The following is a 16,581-nucleotide window of genomic DNA, read 5'->3' on the forward strand; positions in this document are numbered from 1 at the left end:
CAAATTCGTAGATTAGGCACTAGGGACAAGTGCTAGACAGAGATAGAAATACACACACATGCACGCACATAAGCCAATTGAACTGTTTTTTTTTTTCTTCTGCTACGCACTTTGTATTGAAGGGCAACGCAAAAAAGTTCTTGGGTTTCAAATTGTGTCCAATTGGCGACTTTCGTTTGCAGTTGTGCGAGTGTGAGTGTTAAAAAACAAAATTAACAACTTGTTGGGTTAGACAGATCGGCAATTGGCAGGGGGAAGCACAAAAAATAATAATAAAAAACTGAATATGTGCGACGAGAAAACAAAAATTAATGCAAACAAAAAGCCGGTTCTCATACAAACACACACTCAAACGCATACCCATACATGTGCATAAACATACAGTAATAAAGGCAAGAAAAAGTTGCAAAGATGCTGCCGACGTTGACGTTGGCGTCGCGGCCGCTGCCGCTGCTCACAAGAGAGAGCGCAAGGAGTTGCTACAGCCGAGACAACAAACATAACAAACAAACATAAACACACACACATATATGGAAAGGCAGCGTCGACGTCAGCGACACATCGACCGGCGCAGACGTCAACAACAAAATGGAAGCAGCAGCAGAGCAACGAATCTCAAGCTGAGCCACGAGCAGCGCACAAACAGCGCAGTTAGCAGCCCAGCACACAAAACGGCAAAACGAGTTTTTTTTTTTGTTTTTGTTACTTGCGGTTGGGCGAGTCGCTAAACAGCAACAACAACACAAGTTATACGTATTTATTAATAAAATTGAGTTTGTTTGCAAATTGCGACACTTATTTATTGAAGTTTTTGCACACACACAACACTCACACTTATATATTCATATACTGTTACATATACACATGCAGGCAGACAGCACTTTCAGAGAGAATTGAGATCAGCCAAACGTTTTCCAGTTTATTATTAGCTTAACTTGCTGCGAGCGAGCACTTTGTGCGAGGACGAGCCTTGTTTTTTTTCTTTTCAAATGTATTTAATTTATTTTCATTTTTATTTTGAATATATGTTTTTATTTGCTGGGCTGCCCGCTTTTTACGTCTGGCTCGGCCGCCGTTTGCTGAGACTCTGCCACGCTGCCAGTGCTGCAGCTGCGGCCGAAGGCTGGCAAAGGCGTCGCTGCCTTTCGCTGTGTGTTCGGGCGCCTGCGCAAGCGCCAGCTGCGGCAGAGCTTCACTCTCTTCTTCCCACTCTCTTCGGACGCAGTGTGTTGAGAGGCTCTGCCCGGGGGACTCGCGAAATTGTCGCTTTGCTGACGTGGGCGCGCTACCTAGCGTCGGCGGGTGGGTGGCTCTGCTTTGCTTTGCTTTTGCTTATTTCAACAGACACGTAAGGATTTACGTAGTTGGCAAAAGGCGCGGAGTGGATTACGAGCGCGTCAGATATAGTTTCTTTTGCACAATCAGCAAGAAGGCTCAACAGTAAAAGAGAGAGGGCGAGAGTGCAGCGGCTTAGGTCGAGGGTCGGATGGCCGGCGGCAAAACGCGAAACTTGCGTCGTGGGCAGACTTAATTCCACACAGAAACTAATACGCACATGTGTGAGTGTGTGCTTGTGCGGGTGTCTAACTGTATGTGTGTGTGCTTTTATAACATATTTTTAGCCCAGAAAATGGCACAGTTACATTTTTAAAAGACGAAGGCATGAGAAATTGAGGCAGGGCAAAGGCAAGGAGCATCTCCCAGGTGAGCATACGGCCACAGCACACACACACACGCATACACATGTGTGTACATGTCTGTCTGTAAGCATATGGAAAAGTTCTTTGAGTGGGAGGGGAGAGGAAGCAGAGTAGGCAAATTAGATTTTATGCTGCTAACTAGGCTGCTGTCACCCGGCTAAGCGCGGTCGAAGTTGTTAAATTTCGTCTTAAAATTAAATAAGTTTTCTATAACTTGAAGTTTCTAATAATTAAACTAATACACATTAAGCAACTAAGCTGGAAGTTTCATAAGTTTTCTTTAAATATAATAAGAAATAAATATAAATTATATATAGCCAGCTGATTTTGCCATTAGATGTCGATCGCTTCTGGCAGGTAACACTGTACTGTAAAATGAATGTCATTTATTTTATAGCAACACATTTCCAGACGTAGAATTTTCCACATTTAAAAGCAGTTGAAACTAATCAAGACTGCTGCAGCTTGAGCCCCAATTCGAGATCTTCCCCCTTCATCAACTACTGCCAATCCACTTGGGCAGCTTTCGAACAGCTGCCGAAGCTGCCTGCGATTCCTTGAATTGTCAAGTGTGGAGCGAAAAGTGCCAGGGAGAGAGAGAGAGAGAGAGATGGAGAGCATAGAGGTTCTCTTAGCTAAGCTCAAGTTGTGCAACAATTTATTTTCATTTGTCTTTAAATATTTTACAGCTAATTGTGCTCAGTCAACATTGCCAGCGGCAGCAGCAGCGAACGCAGGCAGCGCTGCCGACGTCGAATGCTTTTCAGTATCCTTCGCATGAATGACACACAGCTAACACACGCGCTCTCTGATGCCGCTCTCTCACACACACACACTCGCTCGCTCTCTCTGCTCTCACGCTCACCGGCGACGCTGGCGGCATTTCTTTCATGTTGTTTGTGATGACGCAGCGCTAGGCAGAAAGGAAGACGCACACACACACACACACACACACACATACAGTCACATTATAGCTTACACTATCTGTGCAACAACAAATTGAGTCGTTGTAAATGTGAATGAATATTGCGGCGAACTTTTGTCTACAGTTAAGAATAACAAACAGTACAGGGTGCGTTTCGAAAAGGAAGGGAAGAAAGCGCCCGCATACGCCAGCATATGGAAAGTGAACAGTTATTTCCCTGACGCGCAATATGGCAACGTATACAAAAGCAGAAATAAATGGAAAATGGAAATTAATTAAACTTCGCTAGGGTGTATATACCCCACCCTGTATTCAAATTGTTATTAAAATGGCAATAAAACATGTCTGTCTACATATACAATCAAAAGTTTGTAGCAGAAAAAAAAAAAAAAAAACAATTTAAAATGCAATTGAAAACGTGTATAAAACACGCGCTCTCGCTCACTCACTCACTCATATGCATACATGCATATACATACAAACATAGATACATATGCACACATATGCTACGTGCGCTACTTTGAGTTCATCGTTTTCAATTCATTTTGAGTTTCTCTCTGCTACAGCAAAAAGTCACTCAAATACACACACAGTCCCACACACGCACACTCATTTAATATACAGACGTATTTGTGCTTACTTTTCATTAATTTTTTTGTTGACTGGCGCGAAGAAAAGGAAGGAAATATTGTGAGAAAAAAAAACAAGCATTCACATTGAGCGCAAACACTTGGACCGCATTACGAACAGAAAATAATTTTTTGGGAATTATAGAAAGTGCAATCGAATTTGCGTTATTAAAACACTCGCCATGTTTTCTCTCGGTCGCTCTTTTTTACACACACGCACGCATGAGAAACACAATGAAAACTTTATTTCTATATTATTTCTTTTTTATTCCACACTTCTACACGAGAGCCCGCAGTCCGAGCGACTTGATGTACGCGTTGCTCAGAGAGTTTTAGTAGACTGGGTGGGCCAGAGTGACTGTCAAATAGTATTTGAAAAATACACATAAGAAAATGTACCAAAAAATGAATCCGAAATATACCAACTCTAGCTGAATTCCAAGAGAACTAAATGTTAAGTCTGCTGGTCACATCGTAATGTTTAATCGTTTTCTGTACATGGTGCCACGCCTATCGATTTATTATCGGTATTAGTAAAATGCCGCTCGTTTTAAAATTTGATAGCGTTTAAAACTAATTTTTTTTATATCAACGATTTAAACTAATTGATTATAGTAAAATGACTAGTATAGTAACAAATTGGAATGTTAAGGCTTAAAGAAAAGCACAGGGCGTATTCAATTCCTGCTCAAATGCAGCAGCGAGTTCCACGCCTCCAATCCCGCCGCTGATTTCCTCCTACATCGAGCTATCCAGCATATCCACAAGGCGCTTGATCTCGCGACTGTAAATAAGAATATACTAAAAGGTAGAAATATAATATATGGTGGGTAATCAGGGAGCACTCACATGCGGACACTGAGCTGCTCGGTGGGTCGCATCGACTTGGTGATCTCCTCCGTCTTGGCCAGAAGCTGATACTGGCATTTGATATTTGCATCCAGGGCATCCGTTAGCTTCTTTACGGCATTCTTGTGTACCTCCACATTTTCGGCAGTAATGCTGCTGATGGAGTGCAGCAGATTGCCCAAATTCTCGATCAAATTGTCCACAGAAGAGGCCAGATATTGCGCCTCCAGCTCAATGTCGCTGAGTACATTTCCATCAACCTCGGGCACATTGCGTGACTGCAGAAATCTGGAGATGGGCACCGAGTCCGAGTTGTTGCTCTGCTCTGAGGCAGCGCGCAGCTTCGACTCCAGGTTGTGGGCAACAAAATGGTGCATGGCACCCGCGCTTGCGGCAACTGCTCCTTCCAACTCATAAGGGAAGCCTGCAGGAGTAGAATTAAGAGATTTGAGAGCTGGAACATTGGCCAGAGCGATGCACTCACTGGACTGCGTCGCCGGTTGACTGCTGTGCTTGCTCAGCTCATTGGAGCTATCTTTCGAGTCCTTCGAGTTGCTATTGCTCGGATCCTCGTCCTCGTCTTCTTCCTCCTCCTCGTTTTCGCCGTCACCCGAGTCCAAATTCATGTAGCTATCGCTACCTGCTGAGGGCACTTTCCCAGCTGTCGGCGTGAGGTCCTGCAGCACATGATCGGGCACTGCTCCTGCGTATTGGGCCAGGAAGGGAATCTCTGAGTAGGAAGCAGGAGTGCAGGCGTTGTTGCGCTGCTTGTTCTGGCTGGTGCTGGCGTCTTCACCGTCTGCCTCTTCGCTGTAGCCGTAACGTGGGCGTATCGGTATGTCTTGGCTGCGACGTGACATCACAACAGGTGTTATAAATTTCAATATAAACAATTCACAAAAATTCGCAGAGCTAATTCTTTGTTTTTATTCTGTTTGTTACAGTTCAGTGTAACGACTGTATAAGCAATCGACTATCGGTAATCACAACACACGATTGCAGTTGACTGAGACTATCGTAACGCAAAAAGTCAGTAAAATTTAAATTTAGGGGCTGAAAATTTAATAAATTAATATTTTTTCATAGCAAATAATGCTATAAATTAAAGCTATAAGAGTACATTTGCATTATTTAGTTGTTTTAGAAACATTGCCATTTTCATAGTTCCCCATCTCTTGTATATCGATACTATCGCTCGTTGACGCACATAGATATGTATGCGATGTTAACATCCCTAATTTTGACCATAAACAAAAACAACTTCGAGCGGTTTGGACGCGTAGCGGACGTTATTCGCGTCGCTGTGTTGTTTCATTTCAAACAAATGGCCGCCGACGCGTGTGCACAGTTAAAGAAAAAGTGTTAAATGTTTTGTTATAAGTGTAATTGTCGTCGTTGATTAATCGAATTGTGAAAACCACTGGTCGCGTTTAGTTTTTATTACTTGAAATAGTTTTGCCATGAAACAGCGGTAAATACAAAGCTGTTTGCATACATGTGCATGGTTATAGTGTCTGTATTAGTGTCCGACAAAGTGCATGTGCACGGAAATCAAAGTGCCGCAAACACCAAACAAGTAAAACAGATGAAATAATATTTCTGAATGTCTGCGTGTGAATTGCGAGCACAAAGAGCAGCTAAATGTGCTAAAATTAAAGTTTAAAACAAGCAACTAGCAGGTATCGACACACACACACACACGTCCGTAGAAACACACTCATGCACACATTTATATGCTGAGAGAAGAAAAAACCCGACGGCGAATGCAGTGCGTGCAATTGTGTGTGTGTGAGGGCGACAAATTCGCCCTGTATGTGAGAGAGTAAAAGAAAAGAAGAAGCACGTATGCGTTTTGTGTTTGCTTTTGCATTTGATTTTGCGCTTTACATGTGCTGAGTGCTGTGGGGTTCAAATTCCAATTGGAATTTGCAAGTTGCGCATGCGTTGCCGCATTGAAAAAAATCTGGTATTGTGTATTTATTGTGAGTGTATGTGTTTGTAAACTAAATCATTCAACAAACTCAACGAAGCAGCTGGCTTAACATCAACACGAACAGCAACAAAGCAGGTAAGTCACTTGTTAACAAAAAAGGAAAAAAAAATGAAGAACTTTACGAGAGCACATTAAATTAATTTACGTTCCATGCGCTCACTGGAAGAGAGCGAGAAGTCGATTTAAGTGCAGCAGCAAAAAAAAAAATTTACTTGTGTATGTGTGTGAGTGAGTTTAGCTTGCTACTCTTTTTCTCTGGCATTTGGTTCTTTGGCTTTTCTTTTCTATTTCGCTGCTGCTGCAGTCAGCTTTTGTTCTGGCTGCTTTGCCAGCTACGCTTATTCGCTTGTTATGTGCTTTACGCCATTGTCTTCCCATTCGCTGCCGTCGCTGTTGCGCTTGCAGTGAATTGCTATCGGAAATGGAGGCAAAACTTCGGTACATTTGTGGATTATAATGCATACAATGTAAAAAAAAACTAAACGAAATTCTTATTTTTATTGAATTCTTATACAAAAATAGTTTTTGAACTACTTCATCAATTAGAAGTTTTTTTTAGTTGTTAGTGGCTCGTCTGCTTTTTCGCTCCATTTATGTTTTAATTTCATTTCGCCTTGCCTCTTTCCTATTGTGAATATATGTGTGTATTTATGTGTGTGCTTTACTGCTGTTTTTGCTATCTACCGTTATGTTCGATTGCGATTTCGTAATAACTTTGAATTCGCCCGACCGACCGCCGACTGCGATAATATTTATTTGCTTGCTCTCTCTCACTCACGCACACACTTGCACTTTAAAGTGCGGCTGCTTCTTTCTGTGAGTGTATGTGTGTGAGCGTGTATTTGTGCATAACTGTGCAATGACAGCAGGCGGCATATTTGCTGTCGTTGTTTTTGTTGCATTTGTTGTGCGTGGGCTGCTTTATTTATCTGCCGTTTCTGTCTATCGATTGATAGCAAGCACTGTGCGGGGGCTGCAAAACCAATTGCTGCAGCGATTGATGTTCAAGTTGATGTAATAAAATATTCATGAAAATGCGCAACAAACACTCTAAATGCAATAGAAAGTAGAAGTAGTGATGGTTAATAGTTGAAGCTTATCATTGGATGTGAATGCGGCGAATTGTCAAGGGCATTTAATTCCAATTGGACTTTCTGATTCATTGCAAGTTTATTGTCTAATAGATTGGGTTTACAGCTAAACTGTCACTGGAAAGAGTAAAAAATTGATTCAGTTATATGAATGCGGCGAATTGTAAGGTTCATTGATATATATGGATTAATATTGTTAAGTAGTTTCCTATACTCTAAACGACTGTTTTGACAGCTGGTCCATGCATCTGTTGCAATTAGGCTGTTATCTTCAATCCTCTCGTGCATATTTCTCCACTCACTCTGCTTTCGCCTACATCAGTTCACACATAGAGCTAAAATGGAGGGAGACAGAAATACAAACACTTCACTTTACGAAATGATCCTGCTGAGTTTCACAATAAACAAAAACTCAAAATAATAATGCTATTGTAAGTGTTTACTCATCCAGCTACGTTTGTTTATTTATGTTCTTTTTCGCATATTATATACAGAGATGGCCGCTAGAGGGCGGCACTTGAGCATAAGTGCTGAGCGCTTCTACTTGCCTGGGGCAGCATTAGCACGGGCAGAAGCCAATCCAGTTCCAGTTCCAGTTCCAGTTCCAGTATAGTCACTTTCCAAAAGAATGCCCTTTTTTTTACCTATGGATTACCATTGATCTCCACACACAAGTTGCAACAGCTTTTTTTATTGCTTTTGTTGTTGGAGCTGTTTTCTGGCTTTGTGACTCGCTTTTGACCTGGTGACCCAACAGACAAGCGATTCGTTTAGCGTTTAAGGCGATTTCAACTCTGCAAAAACCGAACTGAGTGTGAGCGGGAGCGAGACAAAGAGAGTGAGAGAGACGATGCCTTGCAGCGCAGATTAAAAGCGCGTCTTAATGCGATTTGCATTTCGTTATATGGCATACCCTATACGTTTGGATCGTGTCTGGAAAATCTAATTGAGGAAACTCATATTTAGTTATTTTTCGCGCCTGACCCCAGACCCAGAAAAAAGCTAACGAATTCCCGCTCACGTGCGACGCCTTTTCGGGCTCGAATTTTCAGCTGCCTCCGCCTTCATCTTGGCTAGCACCGATAAGCGTGTTAATGGCTCATTAGCCGTTACGGGCCTTAGGCCAAGAGCTATTACACAAAGTAGTCAAGAAATTAACGAGCCTTAATCGCCAGTGGTTTTTTTTTTTTTCGTTTTCGTTTCGGGCGTGGGAGAGACCTGTGAAAGCCAATCGCACTCGAAGCTCATTCAAAGATTCATAACTGAGGCGCCGAACATCAATTGAAATGCTTTTTGAACGTGTATTCCCGTATGGGGCCTAAGCAGGAAGTGGCGATGTTTTGGGCCCACTGCTAATTGCAAGTGAAATGGCCTGAGAAAACTTTATGAATGAACGCAATGAGCAAGTTGTTTGATCTGCTTTCAAAGCGGAAAGATGACGAGAGAGAATATTCGTAAAAAGAGATGAATACTTGATTGATATTGGAAAATACTCGATAAAGTAGGCTAAATGGTAGGGTCTTAAGAATATAGATGAATAAGAGAAGCATAAATATACGAATCATAGATGGGATGATATAGGAAAGGGCCAGAGAAGTTGCTGATAGTAGTATATAGATTATATATGTATCTCATATTTGATTTATCTATATGTCTTCTCTTTCTCCTCCCTTTAAATCCTTCAGCAATCTTAATTTCTATATGAAATTCTGATTCATTTATGCTTTTCTTCACCTACTCTTTTTCTTTATTCCATATCTCTCTTCCACTCCACATTTCGTATTATTCCTTTCGCATATTTGCATGGCTGCCGCTTGCCAGCGATGCATGACTCAGCTTCAAGAATGTTTCTTCATCAGAAATTCGTATGATCCATTCGTTCCATTAACTGCATAAATCCAGTAATCAATTCCGCAACATTTACTCCACTAAATATACCCATGGCAAATATATACAAGGCGTTCCCTCGTATAAACACGGTGTGCAATGGGGTTCCACCCCAAATCCTCAATTCTATTTACATATCTCTCGCTCTCTCCCGTCCATCTGCTCGCACTCTGAATTGGAAGCACTTTTTGTTTACACTTCAAATTGAGCGACTTCAAACGAAATTCCAGGGTATTTGTAGCTGTCTGCCAGCAGCTCGTTTGCCAAATGGGAAGCACTTAAGAATTTTGCAATTATCGACAAGTTGGCAGCACTCGTCGACAGCTGCAACAAAAGCAGCAACAATTGCTACAACTACAACTAACATCTATAAACTGTGCTCCCCAAATCTGTGTGCCAATATATAGTTGACCTCCTTTTTGATTTGTTTACTACCTGTTGAAGAGGCTGTGGTGGGGATAGGGTGGAGGGAAATTGTTTTTCGTCGAAGGTGTAAAATGAAAAGCGAACCGTTTAGAGGCTGTATTGGCAGCCATTGTTGTTGTTGTTGTTGTTGTTGTACTTTTTTATGGCGCAATATTTGACCCACCTTTGTTACCTAGTTTACTGCCTTTGCTCTGCCTCTCTCGGTCCCTCTCTCCCTCTCGAATTTTTCACACATTTTCCGTTTTGTTTTGATTGCTTTTAATGTGCGTTTCGTTTTTTTTTTGCCATTTGATTGATGTCTGCGATATCATTATTATAGTAAATCATCATCATCATCGATTATTAACTTCATTTAACGAAAACTTTTACTTTTTTTTCCCGATAATTTCGAACATAGTTTGTCGTATTTGAGTTGAGGGATTTTTTTCTGCAATGTTTTTGCTGTTGTTGTAGTTGTTGCTGCTCCTTGGCATTTTGTGTCAAAATATTGAACTCGGCGCGTCTCACCCTCACCTCCATCCTCCCAACCTCCCATCCTCATCATCATCCTTCGTCTGTCTGTGTTTCTTAACAATGTCCGCATTGTTTTCAGCTCATTAATTTTCCAAAGGTTTTATCTGCATTTCCGTATCGCTTTTTTAAGTCTTTCTTCTTCTTACTTTCCTAACTTTGTATGCACGCATAGCAGCCGTTTCATGTTGTTGTTGTTGTTGTTGTTGTAATACACTTGTGAATGAGCTGTGTTGCATATGTCGGACAGTTGGTTGCCTTTATTAATGAAGAGAAGAGATGGGGCTTGGGCACTTTCATCTGAAAGCCATGTGAAATAGATTTTAATTTATATGGTTAATGATCTTCAAACACTTTTCTGAGATTACACTGCAATTTGCATTGAAAAATCACGATGAATAAATGAAATGGATGGTAGATGGGGGGAAATAGAAAGAAGATAAGTTATTAACTATACGTTTATGAAGTGGAATACTTAAACCAAAAGCTATATAGTTATATAGATTAAGTAAAGTTTCATTCAATCCACTCTATAGCTTCATTACCAAAAGAGTTAGCCAATTGCATCCATTAGGGTATTCAACTTTTGGCTTTGGCATAAATTCGCGATTTTCCTGCTGTTGCACTTGTGACTTTAAAGTTTCTCCGCTTGCGTGTTGCAGTTGCAAAGAGCGGGGAGGCGGGAGTCAAAGGTAGGCGTAACCCAGTGCTGAGGCACACGCCTACAAATTGTGTCAAATGTTGCGGAGCTGCTAAACGATCTTCAGCGCTGATTATAAATGTATGCCGGCTGTGCCAAAGTCAATCGGCAGCTGGAATTAATTAACAGAGTGCTTCCTAATGCGCATCTTAAAGCCAAAGTCGAGGCGTACACCGACAGACAGACATCTCTGTCCCTATTTATAATGCTGCTGTCAGCATTTGTTTTTTGGCTTTTGTGCATACGAAATCAACCTTGAAAATGTGTGTATATAGTGTGTGTGTGTGTATTGTATATAAAAATCAAATTAATTTCAAACCGGTTAACAATATGTTGCTCCTTCTCTCTCTGTCTTTGTCACTCTCCTTTTCACTCCCATTCGCTTTTGTAGTTTCGCATAATTCACAACAAAAGTTTGCAACGCATTCTTTCGGCGCTGCGACAGCCGCAGATTAAATTGTTTACGTTGTTACCTTTTTATGTTTACTAAGAGGCTTTAGAATTTATTATAATATAATATAATTTTGTTCATATTATATAATGCTCGTTTTGCGGAATCGAGTCTAATGAGTTGACTAAATTGAGCTAAGCGCTGGCCCGAGGCTTTTTTGTATTTATTAAAATATTAATTCGATCAAGATTTTAGAGTGTTTCATTTAGAAATGGAAGCATAGGAGCTTAAGCTTAACACATGCTGATCATTGTATTAGGTCCAGGTCCAGGGTATTTCCTAGTTGGACTTTATTTCTGATTGCCTTTACCCACATTTGATTTAGCAATTAAAGTTAAATTTCACCACATATTGAAAACGATAAAGTGAGGAAAGTCTAGTAAATCTTGTTAGGATCCAAGATTTTTATTTTGAAATAAACTCTGTTGAAATGTAAAATGTTTATGTTTATTTTACCGACACTTTTAATTGGTTTTTATATGTATTTTGCATGCAGTCATAAGAAGTAAATGCCTGTGCCTAATTCTATGCTTTCCCACACACACGCACGCACGCTTGCACTTTTTCATTGCCCAACACTGGCATTGAGGTCAGCCATTTAAATAATCCCCCAGCACAGCCATTGTCAATTGCAGCTAAGAAAAACTATTTGGGACGCGCGTTGGCTCGTTTCTATTTTTTATGCACTTTGTTTACGGCCAAAACGAAAATGCTTATTAAATGTTGCCTAAAAATACTAGCAATTAGTGTTGTATAATGGAAAAGGCAGGGGAAATTATCGAAGAGGCAAGGAATTTGTGGAATTAGGCGTCAAATGGCATGCGCCTGCGATTGTATGCAACATGTATCTGTGAGATATATTTGTATCTCAAAGATACATTTGCTGCTGCGATGTGCGCCTGGAACAGCGCCAAGCCTATGGCGACACTTGCATTCCTATTTTTTCTTCCTCTCTAGAATGTGCAACTATTTCTGTGCAGCTAGTGAATGTCTAGATGTATGTATGTATGTGTGTGTGTGTGTGTGTGTTCGTCTTACTTGAATTAGGCACGCTGTCAACATGGCCTGTGCCTGGGCTGCTGCAGCAGCATTCGTATCTTGTAGATACATTTCAAAGCGAAAATGCAGCGAGTGCTAAAAATAGAACCAAAAGCCCTTCCATCACATCCCTATGTATGTATACATATATAGGTATATGGCAATAGTTGGGGCAGTTGCTCAATTTATAAGAGGGGATCTCTAGAACTCGAGAATGATTCTTCTAGTTGTCTGTCTGCCTGTTCGCCTCATAATCATCGTCATCATTTAGTTGCTTTGGCCCCATCTTTATCCGCGCGTTTGTTTTAATTGCGCTCTCTGAACCACGGCGATAAGGCCGCCGGCAACGATGGCGGCGACTCCTCCCAACTTTAGTTTTTCACTCCTCTTCTCTCTTTTTTAATATTGTATAAGAGTTCTTGTTCTTGTTTAAAAATAGTTCAAGAACTCAACTGCATGCAACTTCGTATAGGGGCCAAGTCTTCTTTTTATGATTTACTCTGCATTCCTTGAGCTGAATTTGTTTGGCAGGCGGGGGGCGTGGCCGGCAATGAGTTGTAGATTATAACGAAGCGTGGAAATTCTTAGCTATGAATCAACTGAATTACGATAGAGTGTGGAAGGAAGGGCCATAAAATGAATAAGCGATAACTCGAAGCTATAAAGAGGTCAGAGATGATGAATTTAAATGAAGTTTTACAGAAGATAATTACATATCAGGAATTGATTTGACTTTTCACTCCAAACGAAAACTTTCCACACTTGCATAACTCGCTCGCACTCCAATCAAATCCCATCTTAAAGCTGACCATAAGCAAAAGTAAAAGTCCCAAGCAAATGACCTTTGCGTGGCGACACAAACCAGAGACGAATCTCAAAGTTGTCATTGACCCGTGTCCAACTTGCAGTTCACCAAATTCCCATGCACTAGAAACGCTTTTGTCTTTTGCATTTTGGTTTTCGTTTTCAGTTTCTGCAGGATGCAACTGAAGCTGACTGTCAAATTTTGGCGAACAAAAGCAAAGCTGCGGCCCTGATTGCCTTTGTTAGTCACACAAAAAAGAAGAATTTCTATAGGCTTAAATTTCAATTTCTTGCAGAGGGCATGAATATATGGTATAGCAAGGTAAAGTGTAGAGTATTTAGTATAAAGTATAAGGAATAGGGTATACTTTCCTATATGAATATAAAGAGAGAGAGAGAGAGAGAGAATCAGGCGCTTTGATCTAAAGCTCTCTAGAATCTGAGTTCCTAAGAATTGGTACTGGCACTTATGGCATTTTATTCTTTTACCAACAATATATATTTACAGGGTATTCGCCTTGTCGTTTAATACATTTGCTGCTACACCTACATTGTTGCAAAGTTTTAGTTTTTTCTTTTGCATTTCAAAGGCAGCGAAAGTCAGCGACGACGACGACGACGATGGCGTCTGGGCTTTTGGTCTTGGTCTGGTCTATGAGCCTGGCCTAGGAGCTGCCGCGGTTGCTACAATTTCTGTGTGTGTGATTTAATGCGCGACTTTTCGCTATTTCGGCTTAGCTTTTTTTTTAGCTCTAGCTTAGTTTTGGCAGCAGCAGCAGCAGCTGCCCGTGGGCATATATATTGGATATCGGGCGTCATTTGCATATCTCATGCACCATCGACGCGAGCAAATAAAAATTTATGCAATTAAGCAAATCAGACGATCGGAAGGCGACGATCCTGGTTAGCTAAGGCTGCAGTCTGTCTGTCCGTCCGTCCGTCCGTCCGTCCGTCTGGCTAGCAGGCAGAGTCTGCCCACTGAGCTGGTTACGCTTCGATAGTTATCTATGCATTGTAATCATCGATTGCAGCTGCTGCGGGGATCATTTGTTTGCCTGGTTTGTCATGTGAATGTGCCACGCCCACACATACACAGACACACGACATGCATTGGAGCTGGGCAAAAGCGTGTCCATCAATTCTTCACTTCACTTTCATTCAGAGGCCATATATATATATATAATGCCTATATGCATATGGAGTTAGTTAGTGGGTGTTTGTGGGGCATTTACAGCTCTTTATATTGTTTGCTGTTGTTGTGGTTGTTGCTGTTGTTGTTGTTGCTGTTAATTTGCCTGTCCGCTCCATGTGAAAGTTTGCTGCATGCCACAAATTGCACGCGCTCAAACTCGATGAAACGTGGGAATCGCGTAGGCACGCGGGGAGGGGGGAGGGGGAGGGGGCTGAGGCTGGCAGGCGCTGCAGGTTGCAGATTGCGCTGCGAGGGTTCAACATTCATTTTTCATGCTGGCGATTATCCTTTTAACGGTTTTGACCAGCACAACAAAGAAAAACGAAAAAAGAAGCCAGATCCAAAAAGCAGCCACATTCACAGCACATAAATCGTCCAAATGAGGCATTCAATCATGTTAACAACTTGTGCGAAATAGTGCGCAGCAGGGGCTAGCCGAGCAGGATCTATGGACCAGATTAGCCTAGTAGGAGCTGCGCGATATAGGCATCGACATGTGAAATATAAACTATACGAGAGATTATAAAGAAAATGGTATCTGAGGCGGAAAGCAGTAAAGGAAATCTATAAATTTCTCGAAGCTCCTACAAATATCTGGATAGAGAGGTAGTAAAAGTGATGAAGTCGGAAGTGCTCATCGTAAACTCTTTCACATATTGAAAGAAAGTCAAAAGTAGGATGGCCGTACGAACAGATACATATATAGATCTATATCGAATAGGCTTTACCAATCCCTGATTCTTCCAGCAACGTTAAGTTTCTGTCTCTGTTGAAAAATTGATCTTTTACTCATTTATTAGTCAATTTAGGCTTTAGTAAAACCTTTTGGCTCGCTGACCTCTTTAATCTTCACACAGCAACTCGAATTGCAATTACACAGAAGTTTATTTAAAAAAAAAAAAAAATAACAAATTCAATTTACGAAACACTTTAATGTCTCAATTCCTCCATGGCTCAGTTTCCCCAGCAGCGAAAGCCGCACCCAGGAAAATCGTTGCTCGATTCTAAAGAATTTAATTGCATTTTTTTACGTGTTGCTTTTAGCAGCTCCACAAATAAAACCGAGACACATTGGTTCAGCAATTTCTTGGGCAGCTCTAAATCAACTGGAGCTTGTGCTCTGGGAGGGGTCTTATCTGCCAAGGGGACGGCCACACAACACATAAGACATAAAGCAGCCGCCAAGTTCGATCGGTGTGACATTTTGTGACATTTAAATTGAACATTTAAGGGGCGAGCGACCGCCCACTCGCCGTGGGAAGCGATCAGACGAGACGATCGAAGCCATCGAGACGTGTGAAATTGGGTCACAAATTTGTTTCGCCTGCCTAAAATCAAAAGTTCTTAACATAAATTATGGTGTGAGCCACCGAGAAAGTGTAACCCCAATACGAAGGCAGGTTGCAATCAGCAGCAGCAGCAGCAGCAGCGGCAGCAGGAGTCGAGGCTACGCCCTGTTGTCCTACTTATGCAATCGCACTTTCCAAAAAATACACAACAAATAATATGCATTTTATGCTGCAGGCGGTGCAGGGCCGGCCCCAGTTTCGATCGTGTAATCGAACAATCGATAAATCGACCATTGGCCATCCCCAGCGCCCGAAGGCGAGAGACAAAAATACTGGAATTATCGCATATTGCGAGTTGCTCTTCGACTTGGATTTATTTGCATTTTGCATTGGGGGCCAACAGCCAGCGGCCAAAAGGCAATACAATTTGGTCAAACAATAATCTCTAACTGTCTATATATATATATGTATATATGCAGCTTATGCAGTAGAAGAGACTACAGTAAAAACTGCATGAGCACGGACGGACAAAGCAATTAGCGTTGGCCATTTATGGCCTGAGCTCGAAAGCTGGGAAAACTGCGAAAACTTTTCAGCTGGGTGGCTTAAGAACCGTTACGCAACATTCGTTTTTCTTTTTGTTAGATTTTTTTGTTGCTTTTCTTCTGTTGCAGTTGCTGTTGCAGATGCTGTTGTTGTCGTCGGCGACTCAACGTGCGATCATGCTGCACAGATAAAGTGCACAATTTATGATGCCGCTAATCACCGGCGTGCCTCGGGGATGACGCTTCAAGTTGAGCGCAGTTTGCAGTTATTATGTGCTAACTGATAATGATTATCCTGCTATAAGTTGAATGGCATTCGAAAGCCTTCAGGCGGCTGCCCGACCAGTTGATTAGAGAGATATCAAAGAATACGAGAGCCCGAGAAAGGCATGTTTGCACAAGTAAAAGCTGCTTGCCTGCCATGGACAGGCGAGTGAGCAGCATAGATTGTAGATGAGTTGCTCATAAACTCGATCACTATCAAGTGGAGTGAGTGGATCAGTCAGCTAAATGGCAGCGGTGCCTGAGAGCAGCAATTAATAATTGCTGAGA

General features: G+C 41.6%; 3 protein-coding genes across 12 annotated transcripts in view; 1 reads left to right on the forward strand and 2 right to left on the reverse strand.

The window, feature by feature from the left end:
• The window catches only part of Hipk (Homeodomain interacting protein kinase), a 126,342-nt gene that overhangs the window by 29,446 nt on the left and 80,315 nt on the right, over window positions 1–16,581 (reverse strand). Inside the window, exon 1 of one of the 5 annotated variants that reach the window (XM_089259976.1) lies at window positions 3,266–3,609. The exons of 1 other annotated variant lie outside the window; for it this stretch is intronic. The gene's annotated coding sequence lies outside the window, so the exon portion shown is untranslated. Of the gene's footprint in view, window positions 1–850; window positions 1,105–3,265; window positions 3,610–16,581 lie in introns of those variants that run through there. 3 more of the 5 variants (XM_089259982.1, XM_089259977.1, XM_089259978.1) reach the window with 3 other exon arrangements.
• BORCS6 (BLOC-1 related complex subunit 6) lies at window positions 3,803–5,087 on the reverse strand. The gene is made up of 3 exons (XM_030384086.2): window positions 4,588–5,087; window positions 4,104–4,527; window positions 3,803–4,038 (listed from the first exon to the last, which is right to left on the reverse strand). The coding sequence occupies exons 1-3, from the start codon at window positions 4,961–4,963 to the stop codon at window positions 3,993–3,995; spliced, it is 846 nt and encodes a 281-aa protein (XP_030239946.1). The 5' UTR covers window positions 4,964–5,087; the 3' UTR covers window positions 3,803–3,992.
• Window positions 5,333–16,581, forward strand: part of klar (klarsicht) — a 135,327-nt gene continuing 124,078 nt past the window's right edge. For all 6 annotated transcript variants that reach the window (XM_089259969.1, XM_030384070.2, XM_089259971.1 and 3 more), the window contains exon 1: window positions 5,333–6,171. The gene's annotated coding sequence lies outside the window, so the exon portion shown is untranslated. The remainder of the gene's footprint in view (window positions 6,172–16,581) is intronic.

The sequence above is a fragment of the Drosophila navojoa genome, chromosome 4 (assembly GCF_054131105.1).
Source record: "Drosophila navojoa isolate 15081-1374.11 chromosome 4, UAZ_NAV_1.0, whole genome shotgun sequence".
Classification (NCBI taxonomy): domain Eukaryota; kingdom Metazoa; phylum Arthropoda; class Insecta; order Diptera; family Drosophilidae; genus Drosophila; species Drosophila navojoa.

Bases quoted from the DNA above. Each gene is read 5' to 3' on its own strand.
- BORCS6 (XM_030384086.2), bottom strand. From the start codon at position 4,963: ATGTCACGTCGCAGCCAAGACATACCGATACGCCCACGTTACGGCTAC. The intron at 4,528-4,587 runs GTGAGTGCATCG...CTACTCCTGCAG, and splicing joins TCAACCGGCGACGCAGTCCA to GCTTCCCTTATGAGTTGGAA. The intron at 4,039-4,103 runs GTGAGTGCTCCC...TCTTATTTACAG, and splicing joins GAGCAGCTCAGTGTCCGCAT to TCGCGAGATCAAGCGCCTTG.